Source organism: Pan troglodytes, chromosome 6 (genome assembly GCF_028858775.2).
Source record: "Pan troglodytes isolate AG18354 chromosome 6, NHGRI_mPanTro3-v2.0_pri, whole genome shotgun sequence".
NCBI lineage: Eukaryota > Metazoa > Chordata > Mammalia > Primates > Hominidae > Pan > Pan troglodytes.
In genome coordinates this window covers 44,610,671-44,636,524 of record NC_072404.2, presented here as the reverse complement: position 1 = coordinate 44,636,524, position 25,854 = coordinate 44,610,671, and the positions used below count along the sequence as shown (strand labels likewise).

Genomic DNA, 25,854 nt, shown 5'->3' with positions numbered 1-25,854 from the left:
CTCCCTTATGTAGCGAAACATTCTTATTAGGGCACTTCCCTAACCTGAGTTTCAAAACATGTTTTTGTGACTGGTTCCTCATCTGTGAGTGATGATGGTTTCATTTTTCTCCCTGGACTTTGGGACTCGACCATCTTTTGGACTGTATTGCTGACCTTTTGTTGCTTTCTTTGGCTGCGAAGAATTTATTTCTAATATAAATCAGCTCCTCTTTTCTCTTTGCTTTGGATTGATGTATGAGTGTCTGGAGGATCACCCATCTCTTTTTTCATGTTTCAGCAAAAGAAATGATCATTTTCCTTCTCTCCTCTCTCTTTGACAGTATCTTCGTGAAGATTCAGTGTTCCTTTAAGCTGCTTAAATTTCATTTTTAGTATTCACAAACACCTTTTTTTTTTTTTTTTCTGAGACGGAGTCTCACTCTGTCAGCAGGCTGGAGTGCAGTGGCGCAATCTCAGCTCACTGCAACCTCCGCCGCCCAGGTTCAAGTGATTCTCCTGTTTCAGCCTTCCCAAGTAGCTGGGACTACAGGCATGTGCCACTATGCCCAGCTAGTTTTCATATTTTTAGTAGAGACAGGGTTTCATCATGTTGGCTAGGATGGTCTCGATCTCTTGACCTCATGATCCGCCCACCTCGGCCTGCCAAAGTGCTGGGATTACAGGTGTGAGCCACCACGCCTGGCCCACTTTTTTTTTTATCCTTTACATGGCTTAACCATCTCCTTCTTTGTGTTACCTCCACTTTGCTTTTTTTTTTTTCTTCCACTTCTTGAACGTACGGTACTTTTGTCACAATTATATGCCTCAATGTCATTTTCCCCATAGAATGCTAATTTCCTGAGGACAGTTCGTGTAATTTATCTCTGCATCATCAGTGCTCAACATAAAAGCTGGTGAACTGATAGAAATAAGAAATTGATAGAAGTTCGCTGAACTAATCCATAGTTCCAAATCTGCAGTTTCACATATTTAGACTATTTTCCAGATAATCAAGGTTTTTTTCATACCTTCCTCTCCCATATCAGGATTATTGTGTGTACATTATAGGAAATTGTATGGCCATGACCATCTCTTTGACAGTTAATACAGATGCCATACATTCATTATTCGCCTAAACAGCCTAACTCTTTTGGGCTTATTCATAATGTGGCCAGTGTGATGTTGGGTGACTGTTCATTGAAAGAATCTTTGGAGCAGATCTATAAACTTAAGCTATGTATCCTTGAACAAAGAACCCTGCTCTACTCTTGGTCTAATGGTACTCACTTATCGACCTGAAGCAAATACCATCTGTAGTATGCTGTTCTAGATGTGGCATCATTAATTGGCAAGCAGGGCATGTATCTTTTTGATATGATCAAAGTGGTTCATTGTTGGTTCAAGTGTGCCAGTGCCTGTAATACTTGTTTAAGACTGATTGACAGGTCTCAGATTCTTGTGTGTTTAAAGAACTTGTTTTCTATATTTGAACTCCGTATTTTGAGTGATAAGAGATGTGTCAAAGGAATTGAAAATCACTTAAATGGAAATCATTCTAACTTCTGATAAATGATGCCAAGGCAAGTCATATTTCCAGTTGTCTGCATTAAAAAATAATCTCAAGTTTGTGGGTTAAGTATTTATAGATAACTTGATAATTTTGATGGCTTCTACGCACCAAAGTGGCTAAGAAAACATGGTCAGAATTAAGGATGCTTCTCTCTTTTAGAGTAAAGTGTCATACTTACTGAATGTTTTAACATCTGACCCTTTAGTGGTAACTACATTTAGGCAAATATCCCTTAAATAGCCAAAACTGAAAATATTCCTTCACTGAATGAAATTACCCTGGTATTTCACATATTTCAAAGTCAGGGTTGAAGTAATTTTAACTTTGTGGAACATGACTCTGAATTGGGTAGTAGACTGGGGCTTAGTTGTCTGAAGCCTTTGGATTTCATTCTTCAGTACAGGGTACTCTCAGTTCTGGTGGTTCTTTCTTTGGGGTTCAAGGCCATTATTGCAAAGTAAGAGCTTTAAAAGGATTATGAATAAGGTGTAGACCTAGGGGAGGAATCTCCACCTTTGCAGTTGGGAGACAGGGAACCTGTAGAAAGTGAAATTTGAGGTGAATCTGGAAAGGTGAATGTGTATTTTCCAGGTTGTTAGAGTGGAGTTAAGACAGTGATACTTTTTTTTTCTTCTTTTTTTTTTGAAACGGAGTCTCGCTCTGTCACCCAGGCTGGAGTGCAGTGGCGCAATCTCAGCTCACTGCAAGCTCCGCCTCCCAGGTTGATGCCGTTCTCTTGCCTCAGCCTCCCAAGTAGCTGGGACTACAGGTGCCAGCCACCATGCCCAGCTAATTTTTTGTATTTTTAGTAGAGACGGGGTGTCACTGTGTTAGCCAGGATGGTCTCGATCTCCTGATCTTGTGATCCACCCATCTCGGCTTCCCAAAGTGCTGGGATTACAGGCGTGAGCCACCGCACCCGGCCACATTCTTCTTATGAAACAGGGAATCACCAAAGGGTGAGGAACATTTACCATGGACTTCTTGTCTTCATGTATATTGTGTTAATTATCTAGTAGTATCTTGGGAATAGGGGAGTGGAGAGGAAAGAATGGATGGTGAGATGCAATAGGAGCAAATTATTTGGCAGGTTTAGCCAAAGGACCAAAGGAAAAAGAATGGAGTGTTTTCAAGGGAGTGTCTTTGTGGTGACTGACTTTGGAGTTCAGAGTATTTAGGGAACTAAATGAACCAGAAGGATGATGGTAAATCGGATGTCATGGACCAGATATGTGGATAAGGTATGAGTGTCTGTGCATATGGTTTAACAATAAATAATTTTAAGCTTGAGTTTGTTTTGTTAATAATAGACTTCTTAGTCTCTGGGAACCATGACAGGGTATACTTCAAAATGGTAGTGTATACTTCTTTGTTAAACAAGCTCTGTTTTTCTGTTTGAGTAGCTTTGTTTTATTCACCTGCTCTAGAACTTATTTATTTGGCTATAATTTCTAATGTTTTTCATTTAATAGGATCATGATATATTAGGATAGTTGAATACTTAATGGATATTTTTCATCTATCCACTCAAGACATGAACTTCTTGTTACCCACACAAGAGGTTGGTTTGATTGTTGGGCTAGGTATCAACCCAATGACCACAACCAAGGAGATTTAGTAAGATTTAGTATTTAGTAAAGGGATTTTATTGCTTGTAACAAGTAGGGAGAACACCAGGGATAGTTCTCAAAGCAGTGTCTCCCGGAGCTGGGGACTGGGTCAGGTTTTATAAGCATATGATAATGAGGTGTGATCTGACTGGATCTTGCAATGAGGTGATGCTGGGAGGTCTGATCTTACTGGATCCTGACTTAGGGTGATGCTAGAGCTCCATCTGATTGGATCCTGGATCCTGTTAGGTGGTGTTCGCTTCTTAATTCATCCTGCTCTTAGATTCCCCCTGTGGTTGCATGCTTGGTTCATCTGCGCATGCTCAGGTTACATGAGCTGAGGGTCCATGGCAACTGAAAACGCACAACTTTGTCACCCAGAAGTTGAACCATGTTGTTCTGGTGTGGCTATACTTCCACAACATTCTTGTCATTTGGTTGCCCAGTCTTTATTTTATACTTCTATTAAGATGAATTTCATTATTTCCATGGGCAGCTATTAAATGTTAACACTTTAGCTTTTTTTAAGTTTAATTTATAGCAAGGAAAAAATCATATTAAAACTAATTAAAATGGAATAATGCATACCACTAAATAGACCTTTAGAATGGCTAAAATTACAAAGACTAATCATACCAAGTATTGGTTAGGATGTGGAGGAACTAGAACTCTCATACACTGCTGGTGGATGTATGATAGTATAACAACTTTGGAAAACAGTTTGGCAAAATTTTAAAACATGAAACATACACCTATCATACAGTCCAGCCTTTCTAAACTTAGAGAATGAAAAAATATACTCCTACAAAGATTTCTACATGAATATGCATATCAGTTTTATTTGTAATAGTCCCAAACTGGAAACAATCTATACGTCCATTTGCAGGTGAATGGAGAGACAAAATGTGGTATATCTAAACAATGGTCATTCAACTCAAAATAAAAAGGAATGAACTATTGATCTGTGCTAAGCATGGATGAATCTCAGCTCTATTGTGTTAAGTAAAAGAAGGCAGATTCAAAAGGCTACATATTATAACATTTGCATTTATATAACATTCTAGAAAATGCAAACAAATCTGTAGTCAAAGAAAGCAGATCAGTGGTTGCCTGGAGTTTCATCTCAGAGGAAAAGAATTAAATGCCCTATGGGGTAATCTAAAAATCTGATTTCACTTTACTGATGTGGAAAAAAATTAATATATTACTCAGGGCACTTTTCATTGCTCAGTGGCAGACATGTGTGTGAGTTCTACCCTAATTATATAGAAGGAGTTTCTTACAGAAAATAGCAGGTTTGTTACTGCTTTAAGTTGCCCAGGAACCAACTTTTCAGTGTCGTGTACACATAGTGAGTGATGTGAAATCTTTGGGTGGGGTGGGGATCTTGTTACTGACTCTGTCCTTTGAATAAGTTCTATGAGGTGAAATCACCTGGACAGATGCTGTAAACATTTTTAGGGTTCTATTGCAGATTGCTACATTTCCCTGCAGTTAGGTTATACCAAAATATGTTCCTGCCAGCAGTCTGAGAGTTTATCATTATATCGCATCACCAATGTTGGCTGTTGTTATTTGAAAATTCATTGCCACTTAGATTTCTAGAAAATGGGAATTTATCAATTTAGTTTGTATTTTTCTGGTTACTAATGAGGCTGTTTACTCTTGAGAATTGTTAGTTTATATACTTTGCCAGTATATGTGTAAAGTTCTAAATTGATTTGTAATTAAAAAATTCATTGTTTACAAGCAGAAATAACATTGATCAGGGGTGGCTCATGTGATGGCTCAAAATCAGAAGAATTAAGTCGCTACCAAGTCAAATTTAACACTTACCAGTCTTCCTATTATTAAATGAAATACTACGATTTGCTTTTAGGGAGACATTCACTTTCACACTCAATTAATATTTTAAATCTGAAATTTTTTTCATTTGCTTGTGCACTCGTTTTGATCTTTAAGTTATTTAAAAGCTTAATTAGAAGGTGTTTGTACCAAGTTTTAAGAGTATATATATTTTTATTAAAATGTTACCTACATAAGGAACTCTTACAGATCCATAAGGAAAACCCAAACAACTCAGAATGAAATTGGGCAAATGACATGAACAGGTGCTTCTCAGAAGAACATCAAATGCCCAGTAGCCATGTGAAAAGACCCTTGATTTCTTTAGTAACACAGAATAATAAGGGAAATGTGAAGTAAGACAATATGGTACCATTTTATAACCATCAAGTTGGCAAAGCATTTAAAAGTCTGATCAATACCAGATCCTGGTGCTGGGACAGGGAATAGGGAGCTGTCCTCCAGGGTGGAAGGCATAGAAAGTTTGGACACAACTTCTTATTTGAAGAGTGACAAATGTCTGCTAGTCTGTGGGCTTATCTTTCAGTTTCCCATTTATGGTGTTTTAGGTTCAGAAATTTTTTATTTTAATGCAGTAAATATGTATCAGTCTTCTCATTTACAGTTTGTGTGTTTTGTGTCTTCTAAGGGAAAATTGTATTTTGCTCCTACAAAGTTGTAAAGATATGATATGGAAGGGGGGCAAGGAAGTGCTGGGAAGGGAAGGGTGTGTCTCTGGCTAGGGCTCCACCCCTGGGCCTATACCCAAGGACCCAGGTGAGGACAGGAATTCCTGTTTTACTGCCCAAATGTTGCATTTCCCAAGACCACCCTGTCCTGCCACACCCCATCCTGTGCCTATAAAACCCCTGAGGCCCTAGTGGGCAGAGACACAAGCAGCTGGACGTCCAGAGGAGCACATCAGCAGAAGAACACACAAGCGGGATGTTGAGAGGAGCACATTGGTTGAAGAGCATGCCAACAGGCACCGGCAGACACCGGCATGCTGGTAGGCCATCAACTGGTAGAACAACACAGAGTTTGGCCTGGGAGGTTGGAGGAGAGGCCGGGCTACTGAGCGGCCAGACTTCAGGGGAAAACTGTCTCCTTTCGGGCTCCCCCATCTGCTGAGAGCTACCACTCAATAAAACCTTGCAGTAATTCTCCAAGCCCAGGTGTGATCTGATTCAAGGCAAGAAACCCTAGGATACAGAAAGCCCTTTGTCCTTGCTGTAAAGCAGGGGGTCTGATTGAGCTGACTAACACAAGCCACCTACAGAAGGCTAAACTAAAAGAGCATCCTGTAACACACCCCCACTGGGGCTTCAGAAGCTTAAACATTCACCCCTAGATGCTGCCGTGGGGTCAGGAGCACCACAGCCCGCCCATCTGCATGTTCCTCCTAGGGGTTTGAGCAGCGGGGCACCGAAGAAGTGAGCCACACTCCCATCACATGCCCTGTGAAGGAGATGAGGGAACTTTTCCTGTTTCAATATTCTTTGTATGTCCTTCTAAAGTTTTAAAGTTTTGCTTTTTACATTGTCTTCACTTTTCCTCAAGAAAAAAAAATTCTCACTGGACTGTGAGAAGAATTTATTCCTTGATATTGTGACAGATACTGAAGTTCTTACCTTGCCAGAAAAAAAATTACATGAAAATGAGTCCCTTGAACCTACTGATTTCCCATTTTCTTTCCTTAGCTCCTGTCCAGCCCTTGACCCCGTTGCATTAGTGGAATCTACTATCCCAGATTGGATATAGAAAGAGCAGTGGTGATGTAATGATTAGAGAAGAAACTCTGGCGGGGCGGTAATGTCCAGCAGAAGGATGGTTGACGGGTTCTGGAGGTGGCAGCACTGCACGCAGGCCAGGCTTGGGGTCAGACGCCAGCCAGCCAGCCCTGCCACACGTTCATTAGTTTGGTGTGTTACCACACTTTCTTCATCTGTAAAGTGTGGATCATAATCACACCTGATTTCGATGATGGTTTTGAGAATTATATGAACGAATACATGTAAAATATGTAACATAAGGCTTAGTAAACATTAGTCTTTATCAGAAGGTGGATCAAGCTAAGAGTCCAACTGAACATGTTTACTACACTTCCTGAAGAACTATTATTTTTGAATTTATTCATATGTTTGGCTTTAATAATGTTCAATTGTATATGGGGTAGGCAAACTGAAAGGGAGGTAGGGAAGAAAGAAAGAAAAACGAAGGGGAAAAAAAGAGAAGCTTCTGCGACACACCCATTCTTACACCCATTTTGCTGCCTCCCTATCCCTCAGCTCCTGTGTTTATTTGGGAGGAGTGGGTATCTTTTATCACATTACACAAATAGTATTTTAAGAACATTATTAAGCTTGAGTAATTAGGTGTGTGAAGTCGATCCCAGTGCAGGTCTAGTGAGTTGACTTCAGAAATGTCTTTTCGACATAGCAACATTGCAACATGGCTTGTAAGATGCTTCTTTTGAAAAGTTTTGAGAGACTGCTTGGAAAATGATTTAATGGGGATTGATAAAGCAGTGTTTTTACACTGGAGAGCATTATAACAATAATTTCTGTGGTGGAAGTAGAGTCAAATTTGTGCAGTGTTAAGTAGTCTTTCTTCATCATATGTTGGAAAAATAAATTAGGCATTTTCTCTTTGGTTAATAACTTGGTCTCAGTTATTTAAATTATTTGTACTACCCACCCTTTTTAGGTAAGTGACTTTACTAATGTGGAAAACAAGGGCTTTACTCTCTCAAAGGTTTAGATTTTAGATAAATAGAATGCATTAGCATTGCTGCAGCTATCATTAAATCAAAAATAAAAGTGAGAAAAATAAGAACACACCTTTACTCCTAACAGATTTTTCCTTTATCATTGATGGTATCATTTACTTGTATATTGAGAACTTAAACAGGGATATTTATGGGCCCTGCTGAGATGTTCAAAAAGCTCTGCAGCCTTCATGGTTCTGCTCTATGTTTGGCTTTCTTTCGCTGCTTTTATTAGTGGAGTTTGTCCTCAAAGGTGTGGCATAGCAGATCCTTAGGATTAGGGTAGCCTAAGGATCTGAGCCTAAGGATCTAAGACTTAATTTTACAGAATATTAACATACTTATAATTTCCTTTTTAGTTATATAGTCTCAGTGATGACAACCCCATTTCTGTTGCCTTACTGTTAGAGAAAAAAAATTCATTACACTCTCTAGGGAATGTTCTCTGGGAAAAAAGGAAGAATTTTGTTTTCTGGAACTGTAGTGATAGATGCCCTGTGGACTAGGAATCTTAAGGGTATGGCCAACTACTAGAGGATGCTGTATTTTTTTTTACCAAACCCATTTGGATACTAAAACATCAGTGTTTATTTCTAGGCTAAATTATCATTTAAAATAGTTCAGATCATTTTGGTTGTATGATGTTTGAAAATGTCTGTTTTGTGAATGGAAGGGATTGTCCCTTCTCCACAGAGTTCTGGCTCCACAGACAGCACTGAACTGTTCCCAGCCAAGTCCTGCCAGTGGGACAGCCCTTTTGATTATTTGACAGCTTATCTTTTTAAGTCCTTGTTTCTTTTTTGGTGTGGTCTACTGGGCCAGACACGGTGAAGTCTCCTACTCTTTTTTAATCTAAATATTGGGCCCAAGAAAAAGTCATACTTTGCCTAGTTGCAAAGACTGTGTTTCCAGACTCCTGATGAATATTATCTCTTCAGAAGGCCTGTTCTCTTCTACCCTCAGTGTTTTCTTCCATCTCTGTGACGTTTTATCCTCCATCATCTGCCTCCATTATTCCCCGTATATCCTCTTGATGCTTCTTTTAGCTCGTTCTTTCCTTTGCTGGTTCTTTATATTGCCATCATCCTTATTCATGTCTTTATTGAATCTCACCTGGGTTATTGCAGTAAAACCCAACTGATCTCCCTGCCTTGTGTCTCCCCTAATCCCTTTTTCACACAGCTGCCCAAGTAATCTTCCCAAAGCAGTGCTAGGATTTTGTTATCCCCCTCCCTGAAAACACTCGACTGACTCCTTGATGCCTGTGGAATAAAACAGCTCTTCTAGGCAGCACTCAGGACTTCTGCTTTCTGTCGTAACAGTGGTCCCCTGCATTGCGCCTACACTGTATCCAGACTTCATTCTTTGGCTCTCGTTGGAATGCACTTTCTTGTCTTTGTGTACGCAAATTATCGGTGTCATCTTCTCTGTGACATGGCCCTTGATGACTCCATGCAGAAGAGTATGTGTTTGGTATTCATTTAGTAATTGCTTCTTACTCCTTCAGCAAACAATCTCAAAGGATGTGCTAGGGATATTACATTAATGAAATACAGACCCTGCTCTTAAGTCAAGTCACTTGTGGAACTTGCCATATAAACAATGGTTTGTAATGTAATGTGTTGAAGTATAAAATAGAGTTGTGTTCAAAGTACTGGGGTCACAGACTCTACACAAACACCTTGTATTCAGGCCATTTTTTTTAATTCTCTTTATATCATGTTGGGTGTGTGGTACTATTAGTTTCTTTTTTGTTAAGTGCAGTTATTGAATTGTTCTGCATTATTCCCTTGCAATAATCCAGTGACTTGGTCATTCTGCTTTTCTTTCTCTATCACTCTTTCTTTTGTATCTTTGTTGGATATATGTATAAGCAAGGAAAATATTTACTTGGTATAAGAACAAATAATTTTTAAATCATATTTCACACATTATATGTCACCATTTTGAACATTTAGTTGTCTTTCATTTCAGATTACTTATATACAGAAAGAAAAGTTTATTCTCTTTAACAATGGTATTCCAGTAAAGTGGATTGTTTCACAGGGGTATCAGAACCAAATGCAGTGTTTGGTGTATAGCAGGTGCTTGGCAATTCTTCATTGATAGTGTGAATACTAGAAAGAGAAACTTTGTTGGCTCCTTATGCCATTGCTCAGACTGGTTTTGATTTATATAAAAGGTCCCATTAGTTTTCTGTCTTACCTGCCAAATTTAGTATTGTAAACAACCATTCAAGACATCTTGGGGAGACCACAGTGCAACTTGTCCAAGGTGTTGATCTGAACTGTTAAGAGAAATTTAACTTTCTCTTAGTGGCAGTAGGATGTGGGCATTGCAAGCTCTGGGGAAAATGAGCTCCAACTCTAGATTTGCTGTTCATCCACCTCACCCTACAGGACAACTGCAGGATTTGTAGCATCCCGGAAGGTGACTATCTTAAACTTGAACGGTATTTCAGTGATTTGTAAGCTCAATAAGTGCAAGGATCACATTTGTTTTGTGTACCACTGTGTATCTGCTATCCAGCACAGTCTCTGGCATGAGAATAAAAGTATTGAAGTAATGTTTTGAACATTTCCCAGATTGTGAATAACTGTCTTGAGTACATAGTCACTGTCTGGTGCTGTGTGTGAGCCAGGCTTCTACCATTGTCCGTGGGCTTGTGGCAGGCACAGGCAGAAGATGAAGTTTAACAAAAGGAAAACAGCTCAAGGAATCAGCAGTATGCCAGCCTCTTAGGAGGCAAACCCTTCAAATCCTCCCTGTGCTTTTAAAGGTTGTTAGGATTTAGAAAACCAACATCTATCTAATAAGTCTTCTGTAGGCGGAAAGGCCGTTCCGTGCCCCTGCCTCTGTTGAGGTTCTACCGTCCTGGTGGGTGCAACAGCGGGGTGAATATCTGAGCCTTTTACCTGTCAGCCATGCACACGGGGCTGTTGGTCTCAGGCACAGAGTAGGCACAGCAGCCTAGGGTTTTAGGGGTCAAATGAAGTTGCAAATGGTCATTGCCTATGGTCTCATAAGTTTACAGCATATAAATGCTCTTATGGGGGAGATGGTTAAAAACTCTTGATTAGAGGAAAAGTTAAGGAAAAAAGAAGGGATATTTTAATGAATAAGCAGAGACTGATTTCTAAGCATTCTCATAAATACAGAAAATTTAAGCTCCATTGTTAAACAGGGATGACATGGATGGGCAAAATTATTTTCTTTCCAAACAAGATGACTCTTCCTCAAAATTTCTTTCCGTTCTTCACAATCTCAGATGATTTTTATTTTTTTTAGATTATTTCCAAGATGTTAAAGTTTAATCAAGGACGTTTATATTCTAATAGAGTAATTTGTTTTTAGGTCATTAAAATGGAAGTTTAAGTGGCTAAAGTTTCCTAACAAGTTTCCTAACAAATTTAGTTTTTTCAGTCTATGTTAGAAGTTAGAGAATATTAGGGCTCTACGGAGATACATATAAATGATGCAGTCTGTATATCTTAAAGTAATGATTTTATATTATTCACTTTAATTTTGTAGCATCAGGGCACAGCCCTGATGAACCATAAAGCTACTTGAAGCACTGCAGCTAGTTTGAAATCACTGGGAAGGAATCATCTGCAGTTCAATAGACTGTGATATTTGGGGAGCATTTGTGCACTCTTGTATTAGGAGTATAACAGTCATCATCTCAAATAGTAGACATGTAATTGTTTTATATTATTAAAATAGCAATATTGGTATGACTAATTTTTAGCTACTATGTAACTTAAATAAATACCTTTCGCTTAGAAAGCAGCATTGCTTATACATATAAATAGAGGTGAACTTTTAAAAGTATAAATATATAGTAGATAATCAGTAGTTGTTTTTGGAATAAAAGGATATTTCAACCACATTTTCATGCAGTATATTAAATGTAACATAACCCGGCCATGCCACTTTTTATCACTTACCCCTTCTGCTTATAAATCGCTGCCTTTTGAATTTCCTAATTATTTCTCAAGTTGGAATGAATTGTTACTGATAAGGCAATTATTTTCTTATCTGTAGAAACAGCAGCTTCTGTAAAGATCTGGATTGTCTTGAAAGAGCTTCAATTTAATATAGTCATTCAGTTTTTTTTTTTTTTTTTTTGAGACGGAGTCTCACTCTTTCACCCAGGCCGGACTGCAGTGGTGCTATCTTGGCTCACTAAAAGCTCCGCCTCCCGGGTTCGTGCCATTCTCCTGCCTCAGCCTCCTGAGTAGCCGGGATTACAGGCGCCCCGCACAGCGCCCGCCTAATTTTTTGTATTTTTAGTAGAAACAGGGTTTCACCATGTTAGCCAAGATGGTCTCGATCTTCTGACCTCGTGATCCGCCTGCTTCGGCCTCCCAAAGTGCTGGGATTACAGGCATGAGCCACCGCGCCCGGCCAGTCATTCAGTTTTAAAGGCATAGAGTCATCTTTAAAACGTCATAAGAAGACATTTTTTGCATACTCATGTTAATTCTGAAATATAATTAGTGTCACGGGGACATGATTGCCGCATCTGGACTGTCAGCTCTTCATCAGCTACTCGAATCTGATCAAATCTTTTCAGTTGAGTATTGAAAACCTTGGGTCCCAAAAGAACAGGGGCATGTCAGAAGTTAACTCTTTCCGTTGAACTTAATTGAGGCTTTATCATCCTTTAAATTTTTTCTTATTTTTAAGAAAATAACATTTTAACAAAACTCTACCTCTGTTTTTATTCTGCTCTTTAGTTGTCTTTTTATAGAGCTTTTGTTTATTTATGTATTTACCTGTTTTCTCATTGCATGAGATGTGCTTCAGACTCTGAATGATTGTGGTTCTTGTTCCCTTGGGAGCTTCATCGAGCTTTTCTATGCCAAATGCTGAGTTTAAAGTAGATTTCTGCTCTCATGGGCTCACAATTAAGTGCCAGAGACAGGCAGCAAAGTGAGTTATTGTTCTGAAACAGGAATGCTTGGATAGAGACTGATGTGGGAACACACAAGAGGGGTATGCCATCCTGCAGAAAGGAAGTTAGGGGCCTTCCCATAGGAGGTGATGCTTGCATTGAATCTTTTAGAAAGAGCTGGAATTTGCCAAGTGGTGGGCGACAGAGGCTATGCATGGCCTATACTAAGCCAAATATATAGAGTTAAAGAAAACATTTCAAAAAACCAGGATGTTTAGAATCTTGTGAATCTTTTGGGTCTGGCTGGAAATGAGCCTGAAGAGATAGGTGGAGCCACGCAGTGAAAAATGGCTTTATCAGTAGGACGACTATATATTTTACTATTCGAATGAGGATGAAAGGGCAGCTCTTAATAATTATACCTGGACAGCAGTGATAGACACAAGGGCAAACTGGGATGTATGGTTGTTCTGTTTAAAAGCCATATTAAGGAATTTACTTTAAACAGGGTAGCAACATGTGTAATTTGCTTTTAGAAGACTGACTTTGGGATTAGCAGTGTGGAAAATGGGGTGTTGGAGAAGACGAGCGTGTGTCGGGGGATGTGCTTGTGCGGCTTGTTTGGGGAAGTGGTGTCAATTAAGAGATCATTTGCTACAGCAGTGGGAAAAGGATGGATTTGAGAGGTATTAAGAGAGATAGAAGGATAGGACTTAGTGACTTTTGATTGCTTGTGTGGGGTATGAGGGAGAAAAATTTCTCTGGGATGACTCTTAGTACTCTGGCTTAGATAGCTAAGTGGACTGAGAGTCATTAGGTGAAATTGAGAATACAGAAGAAGGCACTGGTTCTGGAATTGACAATTTGACACAGAGCTGTAGAGTAGTTGTTGAATGTGAATATGCAGCTCTAAAGAGAGGCCTGAGCTGGATTGAAAATACCGCTGTTTAAGAGGCAGGCTGAGGATCTACAACCTGAAAGGGTGACTGAGAAGTTGTGAGTGAGTAGAGGCTGGGTGCAGTGGCTCACGCCTGTAATCCCAGCACTTTGGGAGGCCAAGGTGGGTGGATCACCTGAGGTTACGAGTTTGAGACCAGCCTGACCAACATGGTGAAACCCTATCTCTACTAAAAATACAACAATTAGCTGGGTGTGGTGGCGCATGCCTCTAATCCCAGCTACTTGGGAGGCTGAGGCAGGAGAATTGCTTGAACACAGGAGATTGAGGTTGCAGTAGGCCAAGATTGCGCCATTGCACTCCAGCCTGGGCAACAAGAGCAAAACAACAACAACAACAACAAAAGTTGTGAGTAAAAAGGCAGGAAGGAAATGAAGAGAAGTGGGTGTAATGGAAGCCAGTGGAGTAGAGTTTCAGGTGCCAGAAAGCCATGGGGACTGAAGGGCATCCACTGACTTTGAAGCTAAGAAAGCTTTGGTGACCCTTCCCCCAGCCATTTTGGTGGTGTCATTCAGGTAGAAGACCCATTTCTTGTCTACTAGTAAATGGACATAGGGAATGAAAGGAAATAGGCAGCCATTCCTTTGTATACCTTGGATGATTGGTTCCTTGGAAGTATCTTTTCTCATCAATTGGCAAGAATGGTAACTTGAGCAAGAGAATAGTGAGTCATGTGTATATATATTTTCCACATCCACGCTTGTGAGGAATGAAGTACATCTGAGGCTGGCCAGCCAGGCTTCTTTGTTGGTTGAATGACTGTGATGCAGTTTAAATGGTATTTGTAACCCAAAAATTCTTTCTTTTTTATTTTGTAGTCTGGTTCTGGATTCTTCCTAGGTACTTACTCAATTCTATGTGTAGTTATTAAAAAATCTACAACCCTCAAACTGTAAATATTTTAACTTGGTTTTAAATGAGAACAAAAGGGGGAAGGAAGATGAGTTGCTGCCAACACAGTGGCAACTCTCAGCTGTTCTGGGGCAGGAGAGCTAGCTGAGAAACTTGTGTACTTCAAGTACAGGAGTGGTGAACTGGACTAGAGAGTGGGTGGGTCTGGTCCTTTTCACTATCTGTTCCCGGTATGAAAACATTAAATGGTTTTACTGTTTCAATGAAGGAAGTCCTCTCTTCTCACTTTTAAGCAAAAGCCAGCAGCCTGTCTGGTAATTAATATGATATTTCCATTTGCTAATGGGGACTGAAATTTTCAGCGTCTTAATTTTTGTTTCTTTTATTTTACATTTAATGTTTATTTTGCATTACTTTGTTTTAATTCTGAACTAGTTTTTCATTATATGTTTAGTAATCATTGTTTCTGTTTTTTATGTTGAACATTTAAAAATCTTCATTTACTTAACATTTATAACATATCCAGAATTTAATATTGCTGTGAAGTCAGACTAGGCGTGTATTCATTATTTTTTCTTGTAGGATTTTTGTTCAGTCTCTTTCCTAATATTTGCGATGATTGTTCACTTGAGAGCTACAGTCTTCTCCCCCATTTTCCTAAGGGGAAGCATATTGTAGTAACTGTCATTAAATAATTTCCCCATAAACAGTGTTCAATGGGTTCATGTTTTTATAGCCTATTTTTTGGTGGGAAGGAGTACTGATGTGCTAGGTAAGAATGATGGATTTCGCTTTTGTCGTTGGGCCCATAAATAACAAAAATATAACAAAAAATAAAAACATAACAATAGTTTACTTTTTTTTACTCAACAGTGTTTATATAGCTCGTTGTTGTCAATGCTGAGGGAAAAGAAAGTTGGAAGGAAGCAGTGGTCAGCAGCGTCAGTTGTCACAAAGCAGTCAAGGATGGGAAGGCTGAAAGAATTCCCCGTTTGCTTCAGCCTCTGAAGTTCTTGGCAACCTTAGGGAGAGCAGTTGGCGATGGAAGGGTGGACAGCAGCCAGCTGCCATGGTACTCAGGAGTGACAGTGATGGGAGGCCCCGGAGCACTGAGTGAATGGCTGTCCTGGGGAACTGGCTAGAGCCCTTCCATCTTCCCTTTTGCGTTTACTGAACCTGTATTGTGAGACTTTCAAGAGAGCTTCATGAAAGTTCTCCAACTTCAGGATTGCTTGTTTGATTAATATATTCTCCATCTTGAATCAAAGAAGGGTTTAGTGCTGGAGAGGAAATCTTAGAGCAACTGAAAAGATTGGAGAGTTTATAGTTAAAGAATATACTGTTCTGGCCAGGCAGAACGGTGGCTCACACCTGTACAGTGGCTCACACCTGTAATCCCAGCACTTTGGGAGGCCGAGGCAGGAGGATCACGTGAGGTCAGGAGTTCCAGACCAGCCTGGCTAACATGGTGAAACCCCATCTCTACTAAAAATACAAAAAAATTAGCTGGACGTGGTGGTGCATGCCTGTAGTCCCAGCTACTCAGGAGGCTGAGGCAGAAGAATCCCTTCTTCTGCTGGTTAGCAGGCAGAGGTTGCAGTGAGCCGAGATCACACCACTGCACTCCAGCCTGTGCGACAGAGCGAGACTCTGTTTCAAAGAAAAAAAGAATATACTGTTCTGGTTTTAAAATAAGTCAGTGAGAAAACAAGTATTTGTACTTGTTTTTGTTTTGTTTTGTTTTGTAGATGTATAGAAAACCTGTGATTAGGTGTGTTTTTCATAGGCTTCTTAAGTCCAGATGGAGGTCTTGCTTCCCTCCTGGGTGTATCATCAGTGGAGAGTAAAATAAGCAGTAAAATGAGCTTTTCCCAAGTATGAAAGAACAGACGTTTGCTCTTCACACATGGAGTGTAAGTGTGGCGTACTTGCTAACTGTGACTAAAGAGCATGAAGTTGCATAGGCAACCATGTGGATGTTGAGATTGCTAACTAGTGGGTCTCTGAGAGAACAAAAATGAAATCCTGGCTTCTATTTCTTATTCATTCCTCTCTGTGTCCGTGGGGATGCAGCATTTTTGAAGGAATCAATTATCCATTTGTTAGTCAGAGGAGCCTTACAAATTATACATTAGGAGATTGATTTCTTGGGTTCACTGTTGGGGGACTGATAGCTTAAGGTGGGATGATGAGGAGTATCAGGGGAAAAGAAGTTGCCACAAAGAACACCATTAAAAGCAGCTTTCGAAATGACCGTGAATTTATTCCTAATTGAAGAGCTGACATAATCCATACTAAGTGTATTTATTTCAAGCATCTTACATTAGGTAATTGATTATCACATGAGGTGTACATGTTGGTAATTTTACCTTTTCTTTAAATTTAAGAACTTGAGACCACCTGTAGTGGACTTAGATTTAGAAGGTATGTGCTGGTCCTTGCCCCCTCCTGCTTACTCGGACTTCTTTTTTTATTCCATTAAGGAAACATTTTTGTATGTTCTATAGTGTCAGCTTGACATTATTGATTTTTGAACAAACTCACTTATATTGTCCAGAATTCCAAACATGTCTCCATTAGTAATAAAATTGTAGCTAATGGAAAATACAGCTGAGGCCATTTTTCTCTGGTCTTCTTTTCTCTCATCTCTTTCACTTTCCCACATTTATGCCAGTATTACATCTTTGCAAACACACACCCCAAATTTTATGTTTAGATGTGATGGTTTCTGCTCATTGCTGTTATGGTAAAAGGTTTAGGAAAATCAGTCATTTTAGCTATGCAGAATCCTGTACTAGAAGGTTTCCCTCTATGTTTGGGAATATCCTGACCTTTCTCTCTTTCCATTTTTTTTTTTGTTTGTTTTTTTTCCTGTTGTTGCTGTTTGTTTCTTTGTTTTCAGTGTATAGAAATGGTAGATGTACATAAGGCATTTGTTTCTTTTATAGGATTATGGATGCCAGGCTAGTTGCATGCAACATTGACAGTTGTAATATTGAAATCCTCTTGTTTATTTGTTCTTTATTAAATGTTATGGAACTGTTATGGAAATGGAATGTGCATAGTGATGATACTCAGTTATCACTCAAAAATATGCATGTAAGTTCCTGCAATCATGGTTTTAAATATTATATTTGATATCTGGTTTCTTTTTGTTTTTAGATTAATGAATTTCCTACCTTGCCATATATTAAAACTATCTTCTGATTAGAAACAAAATAAATATTTTTTTTGTAGAAATCTAGTAAAGCATAGAAAGGAGTAACCCAAACATTAATAACTTAGCACTCAGATATAACCAATGCTAATATTTGGGAGTATCTGCTTCCAGTCACATAGGTGATATACAAATACTGTAAGTATAGTAATATTCGGCTAACCTGGAGTTAACCAAACTTCAAGATTTGAGAGCACAGTTCTCCCGACAGCCAAATCTACCCAAGACTTCTGACATACACTGCAAGTTGTGGGGATTCCCAAAACCACCCTCATGTTTGATGGGTAGGAGACTCACAGAACTCACTGAAAGCTGTTATATTCATGGTGCTTTATTACAGGGAAAGGATACAGGTCAAAAATCAGCCAAAGGAAGAGAGAACATACAGGCTACAGCATGGGATGGTTTCAAATGTAAAGCTTTCATTGTCCTCAGGATGTGCTACCCTCCTGGTATAGATGTGTGCTAACCAGAGAAGCTCACCTGAGCCTCAGTGTTCAGGATTTTTATGTAGACTCTATTACACAGGCATGATCAACTGAGGGTTATTCATGTGGTTAATCTCAGCTGCCAGGTTGACTAATACCACTCTGACCCAAAGCCCCCACCCACTAAATGATTGGTCTTTTTGCTTTGTCCAGCTCCCATGCTAATACAATTGGGTATGGCAGGCCTACCCTAATGTCTGGTCTGGCCAGCCCCCTGCCTTTAACCTAAGATGTTCCTGTCTATTACACAGAAGCCAAGGGCAAGGGCTGGACTTCTCACTGGACAAAGCCAAATACCTTACTACATAATACCTTTTTGTTAAGTTAATTTTTAAGAATTATCATTTAGATGCTTTGCTTTTAGAAATTTAGATAATTTCTATTTCTTATTATCTTACAAAAGAAACTTGTTGTGAAAAGACCTTTGTGAAATAGTAATCTTTTTGCTTCTCTTTGGTCATAATAGATAATGTATATTTTAAGTAATTTTGATACACATTTTCAAATACCCTTCAGAAACATTTTCCAAATTTGAATTATTATCAGCAGTGTAAGATGAGTAGAGTATCCTTTTTTGTGCTTCTTTGCCAAAACTACTATTTTAAAAAGTTTGCTGTTTCCAAAGGTAAAATATGTTATTGTTTTGGTTTTCATTTTATTTTGTTAAATTGACTCTTGTTCTTGTTTACCTACAATTTATGCACATTGACTGTTTACTTGGTTTGATTTTGGTGACTAAAAAATTCAAATTTCTTCAAAAATCACTCCAAATAAAAATTTAAAATGTGTAATAAGGTACAAAGATGTTTGCAGTCTGCATGACATGGGGTAAATATCCTTAACTTATAATTACTTCTTATAAATCAGTTTAAAAATTATGGACATCTCAAAAGTAAAATAGTTTCTGCTCCTGGATTCATTCTTAGAACTAATATAGCTTAAGACTGCAGTTTTTACTGATGTATTAACTAGCTTTTCTCTCCAATTCTCTTTAAAGTGACCCAAGAAATGGGAAATATTTATACTTTCACTTTGAAACAGAGAAGGGAAGACTGTAGTAAATAATTAAGTACTAAATAATGTGATTGCATTGATTTGGGGGAGGCATAAATCAAGTATAATTTATAATAATTTAAAGGTAATTGCGAATAAGATAAAAGTAGATCAACAGCATCTAATTCTTGGATAGAAAAGAAAAAGAATTTGAGTAATATAGCAAATAATAAAAAATGAAATAGGGAAACATAAAAACTATAAAATAATGTAACTAAGCCAATGCTAAATGGATCAGATATTGTTATATTGATTAAAGAAAAATAACCTTAGCTTTGAAGGACACATATTTTACAAAATGATGAAAGTGAAAAATAAAAATGTGAGCAAAATACACAGTAAAAAGCCAAACAGAAATCAAGCGTGTTGGCAGTAGAAATGTGATAAAAACTAGAATTTAGGGCAAAAGATCATTAACCAGCAGAAGGCATAGTATATTGATTACATTTACAAGTTAAAAGGAAGATTGAGTATAATCATTATACCCTTTGATATGCCAAATTATAGGGCATCTAGTATCTGGACCAAAATTCATTTGAAATTCAAGGATAAATGAACAAAACTACAATTGGAGTATGAAGTTTTTAAAACTTGTTTTTAATCAGTCTTTGATAGATGAAAAAGAAAACAGTAAATATATAGAGAAATTAAATAGCATGATTTTAAAATACATATTTTGAGCCTAAAATAGAGAATATGAATTATTTTGAAATTATGTCTTAGGTTTACAAAGACAAATTATTAAATTTCTAAAAATAGATATTATACAAACCACATTCTCAGACCACAATGCATCCACACTAGACTTTATTAATAACTAGATTAGTGGGCAAATACAACATCACCATCCTTGGAAATGAAACAAAATGTTACTTTTCTCAAAAAGGAAATAATTACTGTAATTACACATTAACTTTTGTCCTTTGGTTTTTGACCAATGATAAATCAAAAGCATTTTATTATATGACTGACAAATGAGTCATTATAATTATTAGGCAGTATATTAATGTCTGGAAATTACAAGATGGTGAACAAAATTGTTCTAAAGTAAAAAGGGAAAAAATTAAGGAATAATAGTAAGAAATTAATAAAATAGAAAAATTTTAAAATAAAGCGAATTGATGAGTTTCTGCAAAGAGGCTAGTACAGCTGATAAACACCTGATAATGATAATCAAAGAAAAAAAGGAAACACAAGTACTTATACCTGTAAGATATCTGTATATTTGCAAATATGAAATAGGAAAAGTAATAGTACCTACCTTATAGAATTGATGTATTAAATGATGTATGTATAAAACTCATAGAATAGAGCCTGATGTATAATGACCGTATAGTAAATATTAACTTAGTAGTAATAGTTTTACTATTTATTCTTAGTAGTATTAATATCATCAGTATTATTAAAACAGTTAAAGAACAAAAAGTAAAATAAAAGATATTTTCATCACTGATGAATTTAAAATGTGCTATTTTTTTTTCTTGGAAAATATGAATGACCAGATTAGAATGAGAACATTTGAGTAGCTTGACAATTAAAGTGGAAAAAAAATGAAAAAAAAATCTCAAAATTTAAGAAATAACCCATTAAAGATGTCGATCTCAGACATTTTCCTGGGCCAGTTCTTTTTGATCTTCTTAAATTTTTAATGTTTATTTGTGAAATGTAACTTTACATAAAACGTGTAGTAAAACAGATCATCACCATGCTAACAGTCACAAAACTACCACTCTGTTGAGAGTAAACCATGTGACTCTTCCTGATCACAGTGTTCTCTCTTCCCCTCAGAGGTAACCACTATACTGAACTTTATAGTAATAACTCTCTGACTTCTCCGTTTTATTTTACAACCTGTGTGTGCTCCCCCTACACACTCTGGTTTTGCCTATTTTTGTGTGTTGTGTAAATGGAATCACACAATACTTGTCAGGAATGAGGAAAGGATGCTTTCTGTGATTGCTGCTCCTTGAATAAAACTGTCAAAGGAATATTAAGACCTCTCAGGGGAAACATATAAAACTTTATTTAGAGATACTGAAGAAGACCTAAATAAATGGAGAAATGTTCCATGTTTGCAGATTAAAAGATTCAATATTACAAAGATAACAAAGGGAGAGCTCTCAACATCTTACCATTAAGTGCAATATTTTCCTAACCATTCAGAAGATATTCTTTAAGAGACTGAGGAATTTTTCTCCTTGTGTGCTAAAAAAGTTTTTTTTTTTTTTAAATACCATGAATGGATGTTGAGTTTCATCAAAAACTTTTTGTAGCCCTTGAGATAATTCTATGATTTTTCTCTTTTATCAATATAGAAAATTAGCGTTTATAGGTTAAATCAGCTTTGTATTTTTGGAATAAACTTGGATTTTCTCTATAGGCTGGCTTTGTTAATTGTTTCTTTAGGATTTTTTCATTTATGTTTGTGGGTAAGATTTACTTGTACTTTTTCTTTCTCCTAATATTCTTACTGAGTTTTATTATTATAAGGTTATCCTGGTCTGGTAAAATGGGTTGAGGAGCATTTCCTTTTTATTTTTTTTCTCTGCAAGAATTTATGTTGAATTGGAATTTTTTATTCTTTGAACATTCTCTCATGAAGTTAATATTCTAGTGAGTGAGTTTGAAAATAGATAAGTAAAAGATATACTAAGATAGTGGCAAGTGCTAAGGAGACAAAACAAAAGCAATGAGGAGTTATGAAATGTTTGGGTAAAATGTTGACTTTTTAGATTGGTTGGCCAGATCTCACTGAGAAGATGATTACCAGCACAGAGTAGGCAGAAAAGCATTCCAGGTACAGGGTGGACAAATGCAAAGGCCTTAAGGCTGGAAAAGCAGCAAAAGGTCATCAGGACTGGAGTAGAGAGAACCAGGGGAAGAGGGGATGAGGTCAGAAGTTGGAGGGAGGGCAAAGGCCAGATAATTTAGGACTGTCAGGTCGTAGTAAGAATTTTGGCTTATTTCTTGAGATAGGAGGCCATTGGAGGGTTTTAAGCAAAGGAATGTGTCTTATCAACCTGTTAACATAGTGTCACTGTGCAGGCTTGCTGAGAATAGATTTCTAGTAGAGTTAGGGCAGGAGAAAGTCACCTAGTTAGGAGACCATTAGGGTAATCCATATGAGAATGATGGACCAGGATAGCAGCTGTAGGGGTGGTGAAATGTGGTCCGAGTCTGAATAAATTTCATCAGAAGAGGTGATAGGAGTTGTGAAAGATTAGATATAGAGTGGACATAAAGACAGGAATCAAAAGTAGCTTGAAAGTTTTTACCCAGATCAACTAGAAAAAGGTAAGCAGAAGGCATTAACTGAGGTGGGGAAACCATCAGGAAGAGCCCTTTCCAGAGGGAATATTGGGATCTTGGTTTTGGATATGTTTTAGATGAGGTGCATATTAGGCATCCAAGTACAGATATAAAAGAAACCATCTTAGATACTGGTCTGCAATAGGGAGAGGCCCTGCCTGGAGATAAAAATGTAGGAGTCATTCCATGGCCTGGAGAAAATACTATGTTTTGAGTATAGATGTAAAAAAGAAGAGGTGCAAGGACTGAACCATGAGATATGGAAGTCAGGAATTACCAGTGGTGCTACGTGCTCCAATTAGGTGAAGTAAGTTAGGATTGAACAAGGACCATTATGTTTAGCAACATTGGGGTCATTTGATCTCAAAATTTACAAGAATAAATACTTGAGAAAAGCCAAAGAAAATGTGAAAAGTTGTGACTGAGACTTACTAGATATCAGAACATACTATGTACACCCTCTATAATTAAATCAATGCTGAATTGATACAGAAATGGACAAAGAGACCACAACTGAAAACTCAGAATGTTATGTGAAAATTAGCTGGACGTGGTGGCACGTGCCTGTAATCCCAGCTACTCGGGAGGCTGAGGCAGGAAAATCACTTGAACCCGGGAGGCAGAGGTTGCAGTGAGCTGAGATCGTGCCGCTGCACTGTAGCCTGGTGACAGAGCTAGAATCTGTCTCAAAAAAAAAAAAAAAGAAAGAAAGAAAATGAATTCTGAAATGTAAAAGACTTAAATATAAGAAATAAAGTAATAACCATCATGCAAAAAAATAGGAGACTGTATATACAATGTCTGGATAAATATACCTCATACCCTAAAAATAGAAAAGAGCTCTTATAGATTGACAAAACAACAAACATGTTAATAGAAAAAAATGAGTAAGAGAAGTGAACAAGCAGTTTACAGAAGATCAAATTAATTGGTCAATAGACTTAAGAAAAATGGTTAAGTTTATTAGTAGTCAGGGAAATGAATCAATGAATATTGATTGTTGGCAGAAAAAAAAGTGAAAAAAAACCCTTCTATTGCTAATAGAGGTACGTGGGAAAAAGGATTCTCTTACCTTAGAGGTATGATTTTTTCCCCCCATAATGTTGCTAATGTGATGGCACAAATGGTTTCCATTCAGTGAGAAACATGTTGTAATGGAAACTTTGTTTATTTGCACTTGGAATGCTATTGTGTGGCATACATAGCCCTTAGTAGCACTGTGGCTTTAGACCACTCACATAAATTCTTGAAGCCTCATTTTCCTCATTGTGAGATGGAGATAACCAGCCTTAGCTGACTGCTTTCCTCTGGGGTTGAATAACAGATCTTGTGTATGCCAGGTCTTTGCAAATGATATAATGTGATTTACAGAATATTAGGATAGGCCATGAGCTTTTCAATACCAGAGTCCAAGAACAAATTACATAAACGTGTATATAGAAGGAAAATCTACTAAGTGTAACTTGCAGTAAAGAAGAGCTTTGTAAAGAAGGCTTGATGTCTTAGTTACTTTCATTATTGGATCTCAGTTTTCTGAGCACAGAACAACGCTGTCCAGTAGAACTTACTGCAGTGATGATGTTCTGTGATCTGTATGCTTTCCAGTACTAGTCACATGTAGTTGTTGAACACTTGGCATGTGTTAGTGCAGCAGAGGATCTGATTTATCGAATTTTAATTTAACTTTCAGTTTTAAAGGCTGCATGTGGACAGTACCATATTGGACAGGAAACCTAGGCTGCACACACTTACTAAATTATAATTTGAGGCAGCTTACAACCAGATGCCAAAGAAATTACAATCAGAGGTAGGTGCAGTTTATATTTGCCAAGACTAAAATCGATATTTAAAAAAATGTAGTTTGATGAACTCAAGATCTGAATAAGTAAACTATTAACAGAAGATATTCAATTTGAGGAAGGAATTTATTCAAAGACTATAGAAGTTGAACATTTAGACTTCTCAGCCGGAAGTCCAGACATGCTGGCCTAGGTGCTTTCCCAGATCAGCTTTTGCTTTCTTTGTAGATTCCTTGCTGCCAGTGCAGTATTCTTCACTCCTCCCAGGTTGTAGCCCTGGCTCCTCTCTTTTCTCTGTTTTGATTCCCTGCTATGAGCTTCAGTTTATTCTTCTACAAAATGGATCAAATATCTATCTTCAAGAAACCTTTACTCTTCTAACATTCAAGGAACTTTAAGGAGCTAGCTGATTTTTCAAGGACTGCATTTCAGGGGTGTCGCTCGTGTGGTGATTTAGGGATGAAGATGAGAAAGGATTTTGTAGCCAGGAGTCTCATCCTCCACGTCGAAATGTCTTTCCATAGCATCAATCAGTGGGTGGCCTTTTTGAGGTCTGGGAGCCTTGGTCTGCCCTGACCTTTGCCTACTTGATCTGAGATATTTTTCAGTTGAAGATCCCACATTCAACTTCGCATATTTCCATTTATTTTATCATCAAGCCAAACCATTTTAAGGCTAAATATTTTTTAAAAACTACTCTGCAAGCTCATGTTGTAGCTGCTGTAGGCTTACTTTTCTTCTCATAGTTTCTACTGCGCTTTGTGTAAGATAGTTGGAAACTGTCGTTATTTAAGAAGAAAACAAAGAGCTTACTATTTTACAAAGACAAAGACATTTGATTGTTGATATATATTTTCCTGAAGTTTAACACATCTTTTTGTCTTTTTCTTTTTAGAGTCCTGTGAAGATAAATCAGATTAGCTTGGATGAAAGTGGAGAGCACATGGGTGTGTGTTCAGAGGATGGCAAGGTATGGCAAAGATGTGGTCATGCGGAGAGTTCTGTGGCGCCAGCCCCAGGTGATCGGAACAGCACCTTGCTTACTATATACCTGCATTAAGACAATCTTGATTATTCTTTCTGAGTATTGAACTTGCTTCTGATTGGTCATAATTAAAGTAAAATATATTTTGCACAAATGTGCCTTAGGAAAAGTAATTACAAGAATGTCAATAATGTAACTAGTATTAAGCTGATTAACAGCTGTGGCAGGGTGACGTGTCACCTTAATCATTACTACCGTGCCACTTCTACTTCAGTGACTAGTCTGCAGTTCCTGCAAGACAGTAGTTTAATGTCTTTCTGCCATAAATCCACAAAATTGGATTTTGTGGGCATGATTTCTGTGGGCCAGTGGTTTTCATTTTCACACACAAGTTATGAATGTTTCTCTTGAATTATAGAATCTTTTGATAAGCAATCATAGTTTATCAGAAGAATAAAGTGTCTTACAATGGCCACATTAAATAAATGTAAAATCAATATATGTACAGTTTTCTAAAAACCTG

General features: G+C 37.7%; 1 protein-coding gene across 3 annotated transcripts in view; it reads left to right on the top strand.

Moving 5' to 3' along the window:
- Nucleotides 1-25,854, top strand: part of VPS41 (VPS41 subunit of HOPS complex) — a 181,663-nt gene that overhangs the window by 53,595 nt on the left and 102,214 nt on the right. For all 3 annotated transcript variants that reach the window (XM_519057.8, XM_009452921.5, XM_063815336.1), the window contains one exon: nt 25,242-25,316. In XM_519057.8, coding sequence (XP_519057.3) covers nt 25,242-25,316 — 75 coding nt within the window. The remainder of the gene's footprint in view (nt 1-25,241; nt 25,317-25,854) is intronic.